The sequence below is a fragment of the Lipophrys pholis genome, assembly GCF_963383615.2.
Source record: "Lipophrys pholis genome assembly, chromosome: 3".
In the NCBI taxonomy this organism is placed as follows: Eukaryota; Metazoa; Chordata; class Actinopteri; order Blenniiformes; family Blenniidae; genus Lipophrys; species Lipophrys pholis.
This window is the reverse complement of record NC_137627.1, coordinates 484,964-506,085: the sequence shown is the minus strand read 5'-3', so window position 1 is coordinate 506,085 and position 21,122 is coordinate 484,964. Positions and strand designations below refer to the sequence as shown.

The following is a 21,122-nucleotide window of genomic DNA, read 5'->3' as shown; positions in this document are numbered from 1 at the left end:
AAGGTACATTCGGAGTGTTAATGGTACAGTCTTCTCTATGTGTTAAAAATATGTCTATTTGTAATTCTAATACAAAAAATGAAATTTAAGTTGAACTTAAATTGACTCTTGGAAGATTAAATATAATACAACAAGACGTAAATATGTAAGGCGGGACATACATCTAAGCATTATGTCCATATAAATATGAAGATGTTTCATCTGATCTTTTTTCTACATTAGAATTTAAAAATAAAAAAACTGGTTCCCATCTTAATTTTACCAAAAGATCCCATCTCTGCCTGCGTGTCCAACACCTTTAGTTATTTATAGTGAAACTATGGAGAAGCTCAGAAGAAGACAGCAGAATATCTGCTCACCTTGAGTCAACCACGTTTTGTTTTGGTGTAAAAGTGTGACTATGAACCTGAACCTTGATCACGTTCCTCAGGCGACCTGATGGGCCGCGCCATGCAGAACCTGGACAAGCTGCTGGCCATGCCGTACGGCTGCGGCGAGCAGAACATGCTGCTCTTCGCACCAAACATCTTCATCCTCAATTACCTGAAGAGCACCGGACAGCTGACCAAGAACATCCTGGACAAGGCCGTGCGCTTCCTGGAGAGCGGTGAGAAGAAAACTACCCTGACACCAACACAGAGGCTCCTCCCCCCTTCGTGATGCCTGGCTTCTTTTACATCGCACTTCTTTTATATCGCACTTCTTTTATATAGCACTTCTTTTATATAGCACTTCTTTTATATAGCACTTTTCTAGACATGTTTTACATTGATGCTTCCATTACATCATCATTCCCTCCATCCTGGGTGGTGGTGAACTACGTCTGTAACCACAGCTGCTCTGGAGCAGACTGACGGAGGAGAGGCTGCTCATCTGCACCATGGACCCTCTGACCACCACCCACCACTCACTCTCTCACTCTCTCACTCTCTCACTACATTCACCCTCTGATCTGACCTTAAAAGCAGTAATCTAATTACAGGAGCAGAGATGATCTAGTTGTTTGTTTGCAGGATATCAGAGGGAGCTCACCTACAAGCACAGCGACGGTTCATACAGCGCTTTTGGGAAGAGCGACAAGTCAGGCAACACCTGGTCAGTGACTGGAGTGACCGAGTGTGTTCACCGGGTTCCTTGCTTGTGTTGCATGTTGATGGGGTTCTGTGTGGTGACGCTGGAGGGCTCCTCCGGGGTCTGCTGTGGTTCTCCAACACGCTCACCTGTTGGTGGCAAAGCTTTTGATGACTTGTAAATGTGGAGATAATAAGAAAGCCATTCGGGGCCAGATAACTGCTGCTGTGCTGCGGTTGCATCATCGCTTTTAGACGCATTTAAAAACATTTATCTGGAGCTTTGCTGTTGAACTAAATCATTTTCAGCTCAGATCTCACACTCTGTGTGACGAGTGAACAAAACTGGCGTGCACACACTCACGTACACTGTGTGTGTGTGTGTGTGTGTGTGTGTGTGTGTGTGTGTGTGTGTGTGTGTGTGTGTGTGTGTGTGTGTGTGTGTGTGTGTGTGTGTGTGTGTGTGTGTGTGTGTGTGTGTGTGTGTGTGTGTGTGTGTGTGTGTGTGTGTGTGTGTGTGTGTGTGTGTGTGTGTGTGTGTGTGTGTGTGTGTGTGTGTGTCCTCTCTGTTTGGCACCAGCGTGCATCCTAATAATTTACTTTATGAGCAACCTGCCAGAAAATCTTAATATTTGGATTTAATGGGCTTAAAGCGCAGTGCCTGGGGGGATTTAACAAACCTTGGGCTGTTTTGAAAGGCTGCTGGGCAGTTTGGCAGTTGGTGAGTGTGTGTGTGGGAGTGTGTTTGTGGTGGGGAGAAAGTGTTCAGTCACATTACACAAGCCTGGATGAAACGTGTCCAAATCATTTAAAATAGCACATCCACTCACTGAGCAGTCGTGTCGAAGTTTCAAACTTTGTGTGTGTGTGTGTGTGTGTGTGTGTGTGTGTGTGTGTGTGTGTGTGTGTGTGTGTGTGTGTGTGTGTGTGTGTGTGTGTGTGTGTGTGTGTGTGTGTGTGTGTGTGTGTGTGTGTGTGTGTGTGTGTGTGTGTGTGTGTGTGTGTGTGTGTGTGTGTGTGTGTGTGTGTGTGTGTGTGTGTGTGTGTGTGTGTGTGTGTGTGTGTGTGTGTGTGTGTGTGTGTGTGTGTGTGTGTGTGTGTGTGTGATCACCTCATTCTAAAAAGCCCTTAAGCTCCTTGAATCTTAGTTTCCAGCCTGGAAATGAAAATGTGCTGCAGACGACCTGCTGACACACTCAGGACCTTTTAACACCACAATTAAAGTAAAATACTTTTCTTTGTTGTTTTTCTTTTACAAAAGTTTCATGTTAGGGAAACACTAACAGGGTGTAAAGTATGTTGTTAGATGCAAGTTATGCAAGACCACTAGTTGGCGCTATATACATTATACAGCTTTAACGTTTTTGACAACATTTTGTAAAGAAGTTATTAATCTTTGTATTTGGTCTTATCTCTGACGATGTATTACATATGAACTAAGATGAACTAATCATCTTTATTCTTTAAAACCAGAGAGCCTGAGACCTTCTGGCCCTCGCCCAGGACACACCAGTAAAATATCTCTGAAGGAACTTTGACTCCAAATGTTTCAGTGTGAAACGGTTGAAGCACCAAACCAAAACGTCTCCATTCAATAGGAAATCCTTCTCATGAAGCAACACTTCAGCGATGTGCATGTTTGTGGGAACGCCCCCGGGTCAACGTGCAGCCGGTTTCCCTGCAGGCTGATATTATCATTCATTGCTGTTAGAAACTTTGATGGAAGGAAACATGTTGTGTAGCTCCAGATGAAGTTTCCTTTTGGTGGAAACCTGCCAGAGAAATCATCTCAAAAACCAGCTGATGATCTTTAACCTGCACAAAACAAACGACTGCTGGATGTTTGAGGCTGAAATGAAACCAAAACCTGCATGTGATGGTTTCTTGTTATGCAACATATTCAAATAATCCAGATTCCTGTTATTAAATGACCCTCGTGTCTCTGAATTCTGCACAAAGCCAGTTTCCTCACATGGTTGGATTCATCCCTTTCCAGGCTCACTGCCTTCGTGATGAAGTCCTTCAGCGGCGCCGCTCCGTACATCTTCGTGGATCTGAAGCACGTTGACCAGGCCAGGGTGTGGTTGGCCAGACAGCAGCGGCCGGACGGCTGCATTCAGTCCGTGGGGAAACTCTTCCACAACGAGATGAAGGTAATCTGACCAGCCTTAAAAACCCCATGAGAAGCGTGAAGGTCCGAGCTCCACCTGCAGGGTGGTGCTGTGGAGCAGCTCAGTGACGGACTGCTGTGCTTCTTCAGGGAGGAGTGAGTGACGACGTGTCTCTGACGGCCTACATCACTGCAGCCTTCCTGGAGCTGGACAATGGCACCACGGTGAGGCTCCGCCCTGCTCCTCACCTCAGCAGCTCCAGCTCACACTTTCACCTTCTTCCTTCTCACATTTTCATTTTATTTAGTTTTCCCAGGATCCCGTCGTGCAAAACTGCCTGAACTGTCTGAAGGCTGCAGCGGCCGCTCAGATGGACAACGTGTACACCACCGCCCTGCTGTCCTACACCTTCACTCTGGCCGGAGACGAGGAGATGAGGAGCAAACTCATCACGCTGCTGCACCACAAGTCCACCACAGACGGTACGAGTCGGAAACTCCTTCCTGGTTCATTCTCAGGTGTGAAATACAAATGAGACGGTAGAAACTAGTGAAGAGTCCAGGGTGAACGGGGTCGTTCACACTCTGAGATCATGAGCTGGAAGTAGAGAAACAGGTTCTAGGAAATGGATCAATTCAATGTTTCTACGCCGTGTCAGGCAGTAGTGACAGCGACAGTCTGAGTGGCGTGTCCAGCCGTCTCCGACTCCACTTCATCCACTCCAAGGTCACCAAACAACCTCAGACGCATAGTTTCCACTTGTGAGAGTGAGGCCTCGTTTATACAACAACGTTTTCATTTGGGCACAGCTTCACGTTTACACGGCAAACCTTCTGTAAACGATGAGTTTATAACGGAAGAAGCAGGAACACTGAAAATGTAGATTTCATATTGGGCCACTAGAGGGTGCTGTTGTTTTTGGACCACACACGCCTTTCTGCCGTCTTCAAGAAGGTGGAGTCAGAGCGTCTTCGAAAACTTCCACCTCTCCAGAAGGTTGTTTTCAGTGGCTCCAACCACTGTTGCCATGGAAACGGACAGTTTTTCACTTGGAAATGTTGCATAAACGGGGCCCGAGTACCTCAGGGAGAACATGCAAACTCCCCAGAGAAAGTGCTGAGCACTGCACTAAACTCATCGGCTCTAATAAAGATAATCAGTCTTTAGTCGTCTGAACGATGGTGAACGGCCATAGTGACGTTAATGTATTTTAGACTGAGGCTGTTAGTAAAGTTGTTTGATCTAATAAGAATGATGTCATGTGGCCACGATGTTCATTAACTGAGCGTATGATCGTTGGAATAAAGGAGGACCGAGGATGGAGCCTTGGGGAACTCCAGACATCTTAAACCAGCTGAAACATTCTTAACTGCATCCAGGTTAAAGCTCTAAGAAAGCAGTGACGGTCGACCGCAGATGAAAACGTTTCAATAGTGAGCTGAAGAGTGAACGTTGGCGTCGTGGCTCTCCCCGTCTCTGTGACGTGTGTGATGGATGTTGCGCTGCCATGAGGCTGCTTCCTGTTGCCGTGCCGATGGCGTGTTGTTCCCTCAGTGACCCTCTGACCTCTGCAGCGTCCGGCGGCCGTCACTGGGAGCGGGCCGGAGCCTCCAGGAAGAAGGTGGACTCCCTGGAGGTGGAGATCACCTCCTACGTGCTGCTGGCTCTGCTGTCCGGACCCGCCATGCCGGACTGGGGTCTGGATTACTCCACCACCATCGTGCGCTGGCTCACTCAGCAGCAGAACCCGTACGGAGGGTTCTCCTCCACACAGGTAGACCCCACGCCGGCTCACTTTGCTCTTCCAGCCACTCTGAACTCGGTTCAAAGACCAGATGGAACCTCGGTGCTTTGCAGGACACGGTGGTGGCCCTCCAGGCCCTGGCCAAGTACGGTGCTGCCACCTACAGTCCGGAGGGAACCACTACAGTGACCGTGACGTCGGCAGGCGGCCTGAACAAGGACTTCACCGTCCAGCAGAAGAACCGGCTGCTGTACCAGGAGGAGAAGCTGAGCGACATCCCCGGAGAGTACACCATCCGGGCCCAGGGCCAGAGCTGCGTCCTGGCTCAGGTACACACACACACACACACACACACACACACACACACACACACACACACACACACACACACACACACACACACACACACACACACACACACACACACACACACACACACACACACACACACACACACACACACACACCAATATCTCATCCAGGGATTTTTTTCTTCTCATAACAGGAATTTTGTTCGTATTAAAATCACTTTCTCTTAATGTGGAACAAGACCGAGGAAGAAACCGTCTTATGAAATGTTAAATAAGAAACGTTTGAAAGTGTTTTAAACAGTGAGGAGCTTTAAAATGTCAAAACAGGAATAAAGAGGCCACATTAGTGAAGCTTTTAATGTAATCCAGATTAATCCAGATTAATCCATCCAGGTGAATATTACAGTCGTAACATGAAGGAAACGTCAGTTACTTTGGTTTTAGTTCCTAAAGTTGCTTCATTTTTCTTGTTTCTGGTTACGAGAAGCCAAATGAGTGGTGAAAGGTTTGTCATTATTCTTAATATAAAGGATTCATATCCAGATGTTTGTATGAAACCTGAACAGGTGTGTGTGTGTGTGTGTGTGTGTGTGTGTGTGTGTGTGTGTGTGTGTGTGTGTGTGTGTGTGTGTGTGTGTGTGTGTGTGTGTGTGTGTGTTCCTGCAGATCTCCGGCCACTACAACATCCCCCCTCCTGCAGACTTCTCCGCCTTCAACATCTCCGTCACCACCAGCCCCAGATGTGACGCCAGCCGACCGCAGCTCAAACTCCTGGTGGCAGTCAGGTATCGTACCGTCGACAGTCTGGTATCGTACCGTCGACAGTCTGGTATCGTACCGTCTATAGTCAGGTATCGTACCGTCGATAGTCTGGTATCGTACTGTCGATAGTCTGGTATCGTACCGTCTATAGTCTGGTATCATACCGTCGACAGTCTGGTATCGTACTGTCTGTAGTCTGGTATCATACCGTCGACAGTCTGGTATCGTACCGTCTGTAGTCTGGTATCGTACCGTCGATAGTCTGGTATCGTACCGTCGATAGTCTGGTATCGTACCGTCTATAGTCTGGTATCGTACCGTCGATAGTCTGGTATCGTACCGTCTATAGTCTGGTATCGTACCGTCTATAGTCTGGTATCGTACCGTCGATAGTCTGGTATCGTACCGTCGACAGTCTGGTATCGTACCGTCTGTAGTCTGGTATCGTACCGTCTATAGTCTGGTATCGTACCGTCTATAGTCTGGTATCGTACCGTCGATAGTCTGGTATCGTACCGTCGACAGTCTGGTATCGTACCGTCTGTAGTCTGGTATCGTACCGTCGATAGTCTGGTATCGTACCGTCGATAGTCTGGTATCGTACTGTCTGTAGTCTGGTATCATACCGTCGACAGTCTGGTATCGTACCGTCTGTAGTCTGGTATCGTACCGTCGATAGTCTGGTATCGTACCGTCGACAGTCTGGTATCGTACCGTCTATAGTCAGGTATCGTACCGTCGATAGTCTGGTATCGTACCGTCGATAGTCTGGTATCGTACTGTCTGTAGTCTGGTATCATACCGTCGACAGTCTGGTATCGTACCGTCTGTAGTCTGGTATCGTACCGTCGATAGTCTGGTATCGTACCGTCGACAGTCTGGTATCGTACCGTCTATAGTCAGGTATCGTACCGTCGATAGTCTGGTATCGTACTGTCGATAGTCTGGTATCGTACTGTCTGTAGTCTGGTATCATACCGTCGACAGTCTGGTATCGTACCGTCTGTAGTCTGGTATCGTACCGTCGATAGTCTGGTATCGTACCGTCGACAGTCAGGTATCGTACCGTCTATAGTCTGGTATCGTACCGTCTATAGTCTGGTATCGTACCGTCTATAGTCTGGTATCGTACCGTCTATAGTCTGGTATCGTACCGAATATAGTCTGGTATCGTACCGTCGATAGTCTGGTATCGTACCGTCGACAGTCAGGTATCGTACCGTCGACAGTCAGGTATCGTACCGTCTATAGTCTGGTATCGTACCGTCTATAGTCTGGTATCGTACCGTCTATAGTCTGGTATCGTACCGTCGACAGTCTGGTATCGTACCGTCTATAGTCAGGTATCGTACCGTCGACAGTCTGGTATCGTACCGTCTATAGTCTGATATCGTACCGTCGACAGTCTGGTATCGTACCGTCGACAGTCTGGTATCGTACCGTCTATAGTCTGGTATCGTACCGTCTATAGTCTGGTATCGTACCGTCGATAGTCTGGTATCGTACCGTCGATAGTCTGGTATCGTACCGTCTATAGTCTGGTATCGTACCGTCGATAGTCTGGTATCGTACCGTCTATAGTCTGGTATCGTACCGTCTATAGTCTGGTATCGTACCGTCGATAGTCTGGAGTTTAATAGTTTTTAAGACGGGTGGAGACTCTGGTTCAGCTGGACGGAGGAAAGGTTCTGTAAATAACGACTTTGAAGCAGGAAGCAGCCTTCAGACTTTATTCATGAGTTTTCTATTCTTAGTTTTTTTTCTCTACAACGTTTCATCTTAGTTCTTTTTCATTTTCTTATTTAATTTCGGACGTCAGGATCCGTCCAGAGCAGGACAGAGAACCACAGAGGGAATAGAACCACAGAGGGAACAGTTCCATCAGAACCATAGAACCAGACAGCGTGTCTGAAGAGGAGTGGCAAGAAGTAGAACTAATGAATAATATCTCGTTTTCTTTAGCTTCCACTTATTAACTATTAGAACCAGACGTTATGTGATTAAAAAGTTCTCAGAGAACTTCTGATGAAGATCTAAACTTTAACATTCAAGGTTATTTAAATAAAATCATTTAATTAAAATCATCAAGGAAGTTTGAATTTGGTCCAAAGTTTCACATTGTCGGTTCATAAACTTCCAGTTTGTCGCCGTGTTGCAATGATACTCTTGATGTTTAAAATCCAGGAGAGCAGAAGAACCATGTTGAAGTACCGAATGACTGGACTCAGAGAGAAGGTGGGTCCGATGGTGGTTCTGATCAGGTGTGTTGGTTCTGCAGGTATCAGGGCAGGAGGGAGGAAACCAACATGGTGATCATCAACATCAAACTGCTGTCTGGATACGTGGTGGACCAACACGCCCTCCTAGTGGTCAGTTCTTCTTCTTCTGCTGCTCTGCTGCTGCTCTGTTGCTGCTCTGCTACTGCTCTGCTGCTGCTCTGCTACTACTGCTCTGCTACTACTGCTGCTGCTCTGTTGCTGCTCTGCTACTGCTCTGCTGCTGCTCTGCTACTACTGCTCTGCTACTGCTGCTCTGCTGCTGCTCTGTTGCTGCTCTGCTACTCTGCTGCTGCTCTGTTGCTGCTCTGTTGCTGCTCTGCTGCTGCTCTGTTGCTGCTCTGTTGCTCTGCTGCTACTCTGCTGCTGCTCTGCTACTACTGCTCTGTTGCTGCTCTGTTGCTGCTCTGCTACTCTGCTGCTGCTCTGTTGCTCTGCTGCTACTCTGCTGCTGCTCTGCTACTACTGCTCTGCTGCTCTGCTGCTGCTCTGTTGCTGCTCTGCTACTCTGCTGCTGCTCTGCTACTCTGCTGCTGCTCTGCTGCTGCTCTGCTGCTGAGAGGCTCTGTCAGACGTCTCAAGGTGTGTGTGTGTGTCTCAGCTGCAGAACGACCGCACAGTGAAACGTGTGGAAATGGAGGACGGCTACATCAACATCTACTTAGACGGGGTAAGAACACCTCTGGGGGGGGGGGGGGGGGGGGGGGGCGGTCTGTTCAACGTTAACGTGTGCCACTAATGTCCGTTCCTGCAGGATGTTAAACTCATTTTAATCTTTTTTTGTTTTTTGGTCTCATGATGAGAAAAACAATCCCGTCTCTTTAAATGCTTTAAAGAATTTAATAAACCAACCAAAGTTATTCTAATTTTAACATTTCCTTTATTACAGTTTGGATGTGATGCTAATGCTAATGCTAATGCTAAGTGTGATCCCAGTCAAGAAATAACATATAAAAGTAACTTCTGTTTCAGATTGACATTACTCTCAGACGCTCTATACTTTAGGGCATTAAACATAAATAAAATGGAAGATAACAATTTAAATGTGAAAGAAATGGTCATAAAGCAAATTCTGAAAAAAATGGTTCCAGTTAGCAATTTTTGTTATGAATTCACCATAAACATTAATATTCCAAGTTCCTAGCTGGTACATATGACCATGTTACTCATCTTAAGGCTCATTTATAATCTAGATTAGGAAGAAAATCTGAATATTTGCTTCAAACAAGCCTCACTGATTTTAGAATTAGAATTGTTTAGCATCCAGTCCACCAGAGGGCGCCACTCTGAATCGATCAACATGGATGAACATGTTGAGAAAGTCACATTTCTCCGACATTTCTAATGTCAACACTGCCCCCTGAGGCCACCGGCGGTACTGCAACAATTTGCTCTGGATCTGGAAACATTGGATGGAAGTTTTAAATCTAAAATGGAGCATTAATGAGCTTTTATTCTGATTTGACTTTAACAAGGTGGTTTTTCTTTCAGCTGAAGAAGGACGAGACGTCCAGCTACCCGGTGACTCTGGAGGAGGACCAGCCCGTCAGGAACCTCAAACCTGCCGTGGTCAAGGTCTACGACTACTACCAGACAAGTGAGACACACTGTGTGTGTGTGTGTGTGTGTGTGTGTGTGTGTGTGTGTGTGTGTTCTCACACTGATCTGCTGTCTGTTCCAGGTGACGAGGCCGTGACCGAGTACACGAGCTCCTGTGCAGAGAGTAGGTTTAGTGACGTTTCTTTATTTCACATCAGTGGAGATTTTAATTTGTACTTCTGGTTAAATTTCAAACTTCCTGATGTTTTTCACGTTAGAAGATATTTGGGCCAAACTGGCAGTAAAAAGCTGGTTTGAACGTGTTCCTACAGATTAATCTAGATTTAATCCGGCTTTTTTTCTTTAGTCTGCTGAATGAAAAGTTTCACTTCACTTTAATTAACAAACAGATTTATCATCATTATTGAGTGAAATCTTTGGATTCTTTAATACGGATTAAAACTTTAATACATTTAAATATATATTAACAGAAATGCCTTCATTTTCAGAATAAAGCTGCAGTTTTGACTCATAAATGTTAATTTTCTTCTTCATGACTGCTTCTTGTGCCACGAAAAATAAAATGACTAAGATTTGAGTTTCATAAGAAGCCGCAGCAAATAGTTTCCAACAATCAGTTTAAAATTGAAGTGCATTAGCAGAAATGCCTTTTCACTCCCAGGTTATGGCTGCAGGATTTCACTCATTTCATTCAGAATAAATCCTCCAAACTGCATTTTCATTCTTCAGGTTTCACTTTTTATGACGCAACTAAAATGAAAAGGTATTTTTCTCTGAACACATTTCAAATAGATTTATTGGCTTCCGGAGCGACCGAGAGGAAAATGTGATCGTATAGTGATGAACTAGATGATTTGACATGAATACAAAGACTTATGCAGATGATGTTAATGTGTTTGGAGGCAGTGCTCTTTCTCTCGACCCTCATTTTCACCTGCTGACGTTTGTTGTTTTTGCAAAATTTTCATAAAAAAAACTTTGTATTGTTCTTTATTCCAGTTTCCTCCCTGTGGCTCGTCGTGGACTGTATTTAAAAGAGAAACACTATTTTAATTCGGAACAAAAATCAATTCATAAAAATGGTTTTGACTTACTAACATGTGACTGGATGGACGTGTTCAGTTATTCCTAAAGGAACAAAAACCAAGAGAGAAATTTACTTTAAGACAAGAAAAGAGTGAAAAGTTTGTATTTATCACTAATACTCCATATTATCAGACTTTACAGAAGCAGGAACACGTTCTAATCCAGCTAATAAAGATGTTAATAAATACCACAATAAAAGAAGAGCGTCACTTTGTATGCAGGACGTAGTAACATATGTTCAGTCTTTTTTAACTGTAAACGATGAAATACAAGGTCAAAATTAAACTTTCTAAAAGATTAAATTACATTCCAATAATGATGCTAAAAGTCAACAAATAAACATTAAAGAAAATTAAGAAAAATGTGCTGAAACTCTTTACTTGGTTTTGATTTGGAGCTTTGAAATATAAAAAGTATATAAAGTAATATGAATCAATACAAAATGTGGATTTTTTTTCTGGTGAAATATTTTGACTTGACGAACCCTAATCCTTCAGATTAAATCAGAAACGAGCAGCAGTTACATATTCAAGGTACAAAATGTGAAATTTAGTTCTAAAAACAATAAATTAACGCTGAAGAGCATCAATTGTTTTTCTTTCCACTCGTTCTAGATCCTCCTACACTGATAGATTCGGGTTGAAATGCTTGTTAAAAGGTTCATTTAATGTCATTTTTTAACTTTAGAACAAATTAGAAAACAATAACAGGATTTAGAAAAAACAAAGTTGCACATTTTGATAGAAGTAATAAGAAGTGTTTCATATAACAGGACGTATGTTGTGTGTTTCCTCTGCAGGCGACAACGTGAACGAGCTGTAGAACCTCGCCGAGGAGGAAAAGAAGCTTTTTAGGTGTTTATTTCTTTCCTGGTTTTCCTTTTTGTTTACTCTGGTTTTTAGACGTCTTTTATTGGGGCTGAATTTCTGGAACTGTGTGTGTGTGTGTGTGTGTGGGGGGGGGGGGGGTGTCATCAGTCAGTCAGTATTGGACCATCAGCACTGGAAGTAAACAAAACGACCTGAAACTGCCAGAATCTTTTATTTTTGTTTTTTTATAGATTTGACAAAAAAAAAAAAAAGATTATTTTTACATGAAAGTGACGCATCAGACATCCAAGGTACCGACAACACAGCATGGTCCGAGTGTGTGACATCTAGTCTCTAGAAATAAAAGTACTGTGTGTGTGTGTGTGTGTGTGTGTGTGTGTGTGTGTGTGTGTGTGTGTGTGTGTGTGTGTGTGTGTTGTACCAGTAAAAAAATGAAAGCTCACTACCGTACGATTCCAAATGTAACTGACTGACAATAAAATTCCTAAAATAAGTAGAAATTGTATTTCTTTTCTTACGATGGTTTTTGCCACAATCGTTCTTTTCAGCCTGGACTCGTTCCACGACAGAATATATTAAGTCTTTTCACTAGTCTTCTACTTTTCAATAACAGTAAACATGTCACCATATCTCAGGCACCACAACCACAAAGGATCATGACACCACGCCGCAGTTCCACACGCCGCCACTGCTCGGGAGAGGAAAACAAAACGAGGTCAAAGAGCGTCATGTGACCTCAGACTGTTAAAGCTGGAGGTTCATTCCAACGGCGCTAAAGCGTCACGTGTTTTAGCTTAAAACGCTAAAAAGAAAATGACGAGCTGACTGATTGAAAGGCGGAACATGTTGGGGTTTCACCGTGTGGGAGGCTGGTGTCAAATTACAAACACGAGACGTCACCCAAAGCAGCGTAGCTAAACGCTAGCAGGTGAAACCAAATGTAAAAGATTAGTTTAATTGCTATTTTGCTAGCCATGGCATGTAATACTCTTTTGTACCACTAGATGATGTAGTGAGTCACGACAAAATCAGTTCTCTGCTTTAAATCAAGACGACCACATCCCCCAGAATGCAATGCAACATCAAACCAAACATTCCAGGCTAGCTAAACACTTAGTTTTGGCGTCACAGTAAAACGTGTCGACAATCAATGACGTTACGTGATGGAGCACGATGTTCACCATGTTCACCATGTTCACCATGTTCACCATGTTCCCCATGTTCCCCGCTGACCCATGGTCAAGGCACAGTTCTGGGTGGGGTTGGTCTGAAGTGTTGATCGGTCAGGGCGCCCCCTGCTGATGACAGGATGAAGGAGCTCCACGGCAACATGGCGGCGAGTCAACACGGCTTCGGTTTGTTAGCATGCATAGCATGTACACGTCTAGCGCAGGGCTCATAGCCACCATGTTTTTAGACGGTCGGTTCCACTCATCTCCTCCGCTAGCGGCTCAAACCGGGACGACGCGACGGTGAGACGAGCTCAAAGCTAAAAGGTCTAAGAAGTCCAGAGAACCAGGATTTCACCAGCGTCTGACAGGAGCTGGACAAGAAGAAAGAGTCCGTCAGCCGCCAACAAGACGCCGCCATCGCGGAGGAACGGAGTCAAGAAAGAATCACTTCAACCTGCGTGAAGCGCGTTAGCATGAACGTGTTTAGCTCCTTGTACTTGTTGGCAGCTTGTTTAGTTTGTTATCCTGCACAGGGACGTGTGCTGTGATTAATAGGTACCAGGTCGAGGGGCTAACATGCTAAAACACCACATTTAAACATATTAACCAGGCTAACTAGCTAACATAGCATACTTAAACACATTAGCCAGGCTAACCTGCTGAAACACAATGTATTTAAAAATTTTAGCCAGAGTAAACGAGGTAAAACACCACGTTTAAGCATGTAAGCCACTAATTGCTGTCAGTCCATATGCTAAGCTAAGCTAACTTGACTAGCTTGTGTGCGCGGCTGCTCAGTGTGACAGAACTCTTCAGCTGTTAGCAGCTTTGGTGTCAGACGTCGTCCTGCTCGCTTTAGTGTTCGATGGGCTAACGAGGCTAATGTGGCTAACGAGGCTAACGTGGCTCACGAGGCTAATGTGGCTAACGAGGCTGACGTGGCTAGTGTGGCTAACGAGGCTGACGTGGCTAGTGTGGCTAACTAGGCTAATGTGGCTATGAGGCTAACATGCCTAACGAGGCTAACGAGGCTAACGAGCAGCGACTCCAGAGCGGGCGGGAGGCGCGGCCTTCTCCAGAGCGTGGCGCCTGCCTGCGCTCGCTTTGGTCAGCCGGCGTGACGGAGCACCAGCTTTCTCCACCCGTGTTGCCGTGGAGCAGCAGCTCTCGTCTCCTCCATCCGTTCCTGATACGATTCCAACCTTTGATTGCAGAATCTGTCAGAACGCCGCAGTGGAACCATCAAAGAAAAACATTGGCTTTGATGTCATTTGGCAAATTTCTGCTCCAAGTAAAAAAAAACAACAAGAAAAAAGTCAAGGAAAGAAATAATACAAAAAGGTTCAAACAGGAACTACAAGATCTCCATTTGGCAAAATAGAAAGGCTTTGTAAAGTCATTTTGGTTTATATACACAGTGTGTGTGTGAGTGTGTTCTGTGAACGCTCCCTTTTTCAATCCGAACACATTAAAATAAAAAACAGTGAGGAGATCCGAACTGAAGAGGTTCAGTTCATGAACTGTGTGTATCCCTCCGCCCCCGTCACGATCACGTCCATCCAGATCCTCATGGCCTCCGCCGAGGGCGCCACCATGAAGTAGAGCCGGTCGTGCGTCTTCACGCAGAACGTCAGCGACGGGTTCGGACTCTGAGGGACGAGAGGAAGAGGGAGGACTTACTCCACAGGAAGTACACAGGAAGTACACAGGAAGTACACAAGAAGTACACAGGAAGTACACAGGAAGTACACAGGAAGTACACAAGAAGTACACAGGAAGTACACAGGAAGTACACAAGAAGTACCGTAGAACTCTGAGGGTTCAGCTGTTTTCAGTGACGCTGAACGTAACAAATACAAATCTTTATTTACTCTTTCTACAACTGTTGCTGGCGTTTGGTGTTTTTTTTAAACTTGTTAGATTATTTTTAATTGTTGGATTTCGGGGTTCTATTGAGATACATTCTAGTAAAAATACGAAATATGAAACCTTCGAAATAAACTTCCAGCTGCACGACACCAGGTTGCATCAAATTGTTTACTGCTGCGATGATGCAGCATGTAGCATGTAGCATGCAGCATGTAGCATGTAGCATGTAGCATGCAGCATGCAGCATGCAGCATGTAGCATGCAGCATGTAGCATGTAGCATGCAGCATGTTGCATCCGCTGACGTCACTGACGTCACGTCTACCTGCTGCAGACGTAAGACATCACATGATACTTTGGTCTCAGTGTGTCCTCACTGTCCCCACTGTCCTCACTGTCCTCACTGTCCTCTCTGTCCTCACTGTCCCCACTGTCCCCACTGTCCTCTCTGTCCTCACTGTCCCCACTGTCCTCACTGTCCTCACTGTCCCCACTTTAAAAAAAACTTCTGCTGATCCAAGAGAAACAAAATCAATCAAAAAGATTTGTATTGTAAAGACAGACAGACAGACAGACAGACAGACAGGCAGGCAGGCAGGCAGGCAGGCAGGCAGGCAGGCAGGCAGACAGACAGACAGACAGACAGACAGACAGACAGACAGGCAGGCAGGCAGGCAGGCAGGCAGGCAGGCAGACAGACAGACAGACAGACAGACAGACAGACAGACAGACAGACAGACAGACAGACAGTACCTTGGAGGCGCTGCGCAGGTGATCGTAGTAAACCTCCTCGATGGCCTGGAAGTAGATGACCCCCTTCAGCTTGGTCTCATGTTTGTCTGCAGGAGGAGAGGGGGGGGGGGGGGGGGGGGGGGGGGGTGGGGGTGGAGGGGGGGTGGGGGTGGAGGGGGGGTGGTGTGGAGGTGGGGGGGGACACAGCGAGAGGGAATCAAACTTTCATCGTGACCAATTTGCGGCTTTGTGTTGATGTATGGAGAAAGACAAGCGCAGCACTTTGTGTGTGTGTGTGTGTGTGTGTGTGTGTGTGTGTGTGTGTGTGTGTGTGTGTGTGTGTGTGTGTGTGGGGGGGGGGGGGGGGGGGTTTAGGGGGGTTTTGGAGGAGCCGTGGAGCTCTCATTGTGTTGTCAGACTGGCTGCGTTCTTGCGCTCCTCTGGTACAGGATTGCAGTTTGTTTCATCAGCCACTGCAGAACTGCAGTGAGGAACCGGTGGGGAACTCGGCGCCGCTCTACCTCCAGGCGCAGAACGCTCCAGCAGCCAACTTGAGAGAAGTGAGGTGGAGACGCCGCCTTCATTTCCAGGAATAACACTTTTCCTCTTAATACGCCGCTATTATCTGCTAATGACCTCTTTAGCATTCAAACAGCCCGGCGTCTCCGTCTGCTCACACTCGCCCGGGCGGCGGCGGCCAGATGTTTCGGCGTTCGCTCAAGGTCGGCAGAGAAGAGCGGCGGCGCATCTCAATCAGCACGGCGAGCGGCGGCGCATCCCAACGAGCCCCCCCCCCCCCCCCCCCCCCCCCCCCCCCCACACACACACACACACACCGGACTGCCTTTAACAGAGAACTTCTGAGGCTCCAGCCGGGGTCCCCTGAGCTCCCCGCACCACCACTCCACTGCACACCAGCGCCGCTCTCACCACATTCAAACATGTTTACCACGTTTGTCCTGGAATGTGGGATTCCACAGCAGACTCACCAGGTTTTGCAGACGTTGCAGTGGAGAGGTGGGTTTCACACACTGTGGCTGCCGTTGTCATGGAAACCAACGGCAGAACTGCACCAGAAGTTTCACGTTTTAACTGAATAACCTGACGTAGAAGTGGAGCAGAGTTCTGACTGTCACAATCGAGCAGAAGGATTCTAGTATTAATCTTTCAGGATCTCTAAATCAACTCTCAACTCCCCTTTTCTCTGATTCCTCTGAACAGAGGCCGTGAGGCTGGTGTCAAATTACAAGAGGGGAGTATATATATCCAACTGCACACAGAAGATTGAAATTGTAAAACTAACGACCCTGAATCATAAGATCAATGAATTCAGAGATAAACTCAATTAGAAACTATCAGAATTTTTATTCTTTAAAAAAGAAAGAAGAACTAGATGAATGAGTCGGAGGTGACGAGTAAAGTTCAACTGGATGAGCTGCGTGAGATTAAGATTAAAAAGTGCATAAAGCATAAAGATCGAAGTGTGAGGCTTCCTCTGTGGGAAACGATCCTGAAACTGAAGCAAAATGTGACAAAGGTTTTGGTTTAATGAGTTTTTGTAGGAAACAGCTGAGCAGGCAGAAACAGGAGGGATGAAGGCTGGTCCTCGTCTTCCTCATTAAAAACAGCCACTTCCTCTTTCCAGTGACGAGCCGCCGGCTGAGAGGGCGCGACCTTTGACCTGCTTCCCAGCAGGTCCATGAAAACGGCAGAACCAGTGGAACCGGTGACGTTCCAGGTCCGAGTTCAGGTTCTAATGAGGTTTTTACTTTCTCACTGTGTTTCTATTACAACCTGTTCTCCATCTCCTTCCTTGCTCCTCGTCCTCCCCTCATTTCTAACGTTCTTAATGTTTTATAATGAATTAATATATTTCACTACTTTATTTTGGATCGAGTTACACTGGGCGGGCCCGGTACCACGTGATGGTGATGGAGCGTCTTACCGACGTAGTAGGAGAAGGTCCGTTTGAGGCGGTCGAAGACGAACCAGCGCTTCTTCCAGGACTTGATCTTGCCGCCCATCTTCACCAGGTAGCCTCGACACGTCTTCTCAGTGAGGATGACGCTGTAGCAGGTCTCCACGCTGTGACCCGACGACTCGATGTGGGAGCGCAGGTCAAACTCCTCCCTCCTGATGGGCAGGTACCGGGTCATGGGACGAGCCTGGACCGGACAAGCACAACACTCTGCTTTACTTTTCAACACCACCACACTGACACCAACACACTGACACCATCACACCATCACACTGACACCATCACACTGACACCACCACACTGACACCAACACACTGACACCATCACACTGACACCATCACACCATCACACTGACACCATCACACTGACACCATCACACTGACACCAACACACTGACACCATCACACCATCACACTGACACCATCACACTGACACCATCACACTGACACCATCACACTGACACCAACACACTGACACCATCACACTGACACCATCACACCATCACACTGACACCATCACACTGACACCATCACACCACCACACTGACACCATCACACTGACACCATCACACTGACACCATCACACTGACACCACCACACTGACACCAACACACTGACACCAACACACTGACACCACCACACTGACACCAACACACTGACACCATCACACTGACACCACCACACTGACACCATCACACTGACACCAACACACTGACACCATCACACTGACACCAACACACTGACACCATCACACTGACACCAACACACTGACACCATCACACTGACACCATCACACTGACACCATCACACCATCACACTGACACCATCACACTGACACCATCACACCACCACACTGACACCATCACACTGACACCATCACACTGACACCATCACACTGACACCATCACACTGACACCAACACACTGACACCATCACACTGACACCATCACACTGACACCATCACACTGACACCACCACACTGACACCATCACACTGACACCAACACACTGACACCACCACACCATCACACTGACACCATCACACCAACACACTGACACCAACACACTGACACCATCACACTGACACCATCACACTGACACCACCACACTGACACCATCACACTGACACCAACACACTGACACCACCACACCATCACACTGACACCATCACACCAACACACTGACACCAACACACTGACACCATCACACTGACACCAACACACTGACACCAACACACTGACACCATCACACTGACACCATCACACTGACACCAACACACTGACACCAACACACTGACACCACCACACTGACACCATCACACTGACACCATCACACTGACACCATCACACTGACACCATCACACTGACACCAACACACTGACACCATCACACTGACACCAACACACTGACACCATCACACTGACACCATCACACTGACACCAACACACCTTCACCACCACACTGACACCATCACACTGACACCAACACACTGACACCATCACACTGACACCATCACACTGACACCAACACACCTTCACCACCACACTGACACCAACACACTGACACCATCACACTGACACCATCACACTGACACCAACACACTGACACCACCACACTGACACCATCACACTGACACCAACACACTGACACCATCACACTGACACCAACACACCTTCACCATCACACTGACACCAACACACTGACACCATCACACTGACACCATCACACTGACACCATCACACTGACACCATCATCACACTGACACCATCACACCGACACCAACACACTGACACCATCACACTGACACCAACACACTGACACCACCACACTGACACCATCACACTGACACCATCACACTGACACCAACACACTGACACCACCACACTGACACCATCACACTGACACCATCATCACACTGACACCAACACACTGACACCATCACACTGACACCATCATCACACTGACACCATCATCACACTGACACCAACACACTGACACCATCACACTGACACCATCACACCACCACACTGACACCACCACACTGACACCATCACACCACCACACTGACACCAACACACTGACACCATCACACTGACACCATCACACCACCACACTGACACCATCACACTGACACCATCACACCACCACACTGACACCACCACACTGACACCATCACACCATCACACTGACACCATCACACTGACACCAACACACTGACACCATCACACTGACACCATCACACTGACACCATCACACCATCACACTGACACCATCACACCATCACACTGACACCAACACACTGACACCATCACACTGACACCATCACACCGACACCATCACACTGACACCAACACACTGACACCATCACACTGACACCATCACACCCTGATATCATGGAAGGAACGTTTAAACAATCTAGTGACGGAGGATTCATCACATGTTCCCTCGGTTACTGACAGCAGAATATTTCTTTAATATGATTCAACAAAATCGATTCATCACAGAATCAAGTTGTTCAGATTTTACAGAAGTCGGAGTTAAAACCTTTTCAGGATGAAAACATCGAGAGTCATTTCATTAACGAGGACTTTACTGTAAATAACTACAGAAAAAGTAAATGTTTGTTCTCCAACTACATACAGGAAGGAGAGCTGCAGTGACTCACTGCACCATCTTGTGGTACAATGTGGTATTACACCACAGGCTGGCTGGTTCGTTTGTTATAACTTCAGGATGTTTCAATGAAAAATGTTCGAGAATTTTCAGGTTAATTGTGAAAAATACTGTTGATAGAAATAGAGAGACGGGAAACAACCACTGTTTTAATTATGTAACACACAACATTTCTGAGTGCACCTGGGAAAGTTCTCTTCAGTTCATAGATCAAACTATGGAGGATCCTCAGTAGTAAATATTTAGGTTATAGCTTCGCCCACTAGGGGGCAGTAGTGCGTCGCTGTTTATCAATGTTCAAGCAGTTTGTTATGATCAAAAAACTTCCCTTGTCGGGTTCCTGTCCTTCGTTGTTTTATTACTACATGTAGGAAGAAAGATGCAGTGACCCACTGCACCACCGTGTGGTACAATGTGGTATTACACCACAGAGCAGGCTAACTGGTTAGCTCGATAGTTTTAGGGGATTTTTACCAAAAGATCATCTTTAGTCTGACTTTGACTGTTTAAAAATGTATTTAAAGACGTTGGCAGGGTATTGTACGTAAATGAAGATGTGAATATTGATCTTACATTGAAATAGTATAAATAAAAACATGTTGTTTTGTTAGAGATGGCTAAAGCTACAGGATACATATTGAAAATCCAAATCAGAGCTGCCTCCTTCATATGATTTATGGAAATATGGAAACATGCAGGTGGATTCTGCACGGCTGAGAATTCTCCGATTTGGTGGATTTGACCGTGACGGGAGTCAAAGTGAACGTAGCCGAAGCAAACTGCTTTTAGCGTTTCACGTTTCCCAGCATGCAGAGTGGAAGCGACTGACCTGAGAGAAGTTCCTGGCCCTCAGCTTGACCTCCTTCTCCACCAGCTGCTGTCGGTGGAACGTTTCGTCCTGCAGCCTCTTCTCGGCCTCCTCCCTCCTCCTCCTCTCCTCCTCCAGCATCTG

At 46.4% G+C, this 21,122-nt stretch overlaps 2 protein-coding genes across 4 annotated transcripts in view; one reads left to right on the top strand and one right to left on the bottom strand.

The window, feature by feature from the left end:
* The window catches only part of LOC308107544 (alpha-2-macroglobulin), a 30,420-nt gene extending 18,373 nt beyond the window's left edge, over positions 1 to 12,047 (top strand). For all 3 annotated transcript variants that reach the window (XM_080459925.1, XM_080459927.1, XM_080459926.1), the window contains exons 24-36: positions 431 to 607; positions 1,014 to 1,095; positions 3,067 to 3,223; positions 3,331 to 3,405; positions 3,489 to 3,663; positions 4,756 to 4,955; positions 5,039 to 5,254; positions 5,903 to 6,021; positions 8,277 to 8,367; positions 8,876 to 8,944; positions 9,766 to 9,871; positions 9,956 to 9,997; positions 11,720 to 12,047. In XM_080459925.1, the coding sequence (XP_080316051.1) occupies positions 431 to 607; positions 1,014 to 1,095; positions 3,067 to 3,223; positions 3,331 to 3,405; positions 3,489 to 3,663; positions 4,756 to 4,955; positions 5,039 to 5,254; positions 5,903 to 6,021; positions 8,277 to 8,367; positions 8,876 to 8,944; positions 9,766 to 9,871; positions 9,956 to 9,997; positions 11,720 to 11,742 (1,532 nt within the window). In that variant the 3' untranslated portion in view covers positions 11,743 to 12,047. The remainder of the gene's footprint in view (positions 1 to 430; positions 608 to 1,013; positions 1,096 to 3,066; positions 3,224 to 3,330; positions 3,406 to 3,488; positions 3,664 to 4,755; positions 4,956 to 5,038; positions 5,255 to 5,902; positions 6,022 to 8,276; positions 8,368 to 8,875; positions 8,945 to 9,765; positions 9,872 to 9,955; positions 9,998 to 11,719) is intronic.
* Positions 12,048 to 12,720: 673 nt separating this feature from the next.
* The window catches only part of phldb1b (pleckstrin homology-like domain, family B, member 1b), a gene marked incomplete at its 5' end in the record, with an annotated part of 92,083 nt that continues 83,681 nt past the window's right edge, over positions 12,721 to 21,122 (bottom strand). Inside the window, 4 exon segments of the mRNA XM_080459672.1 lie at positions 12,721 to 14,571; positions 15,544 to 15,629; positions 17,468 to 17,687; positions 21,000 to 21,119. Of these exon segments, the coding sequence (XP_080315798.1) occupies positions 14,431 to 14,571; positions 15,544 to 15,629; positions 17,468 to 17,687; positions 21,000 to 21,119 (567 nt within the window). The 3' untranslated portion in view covers positions 12,721 to 14,430.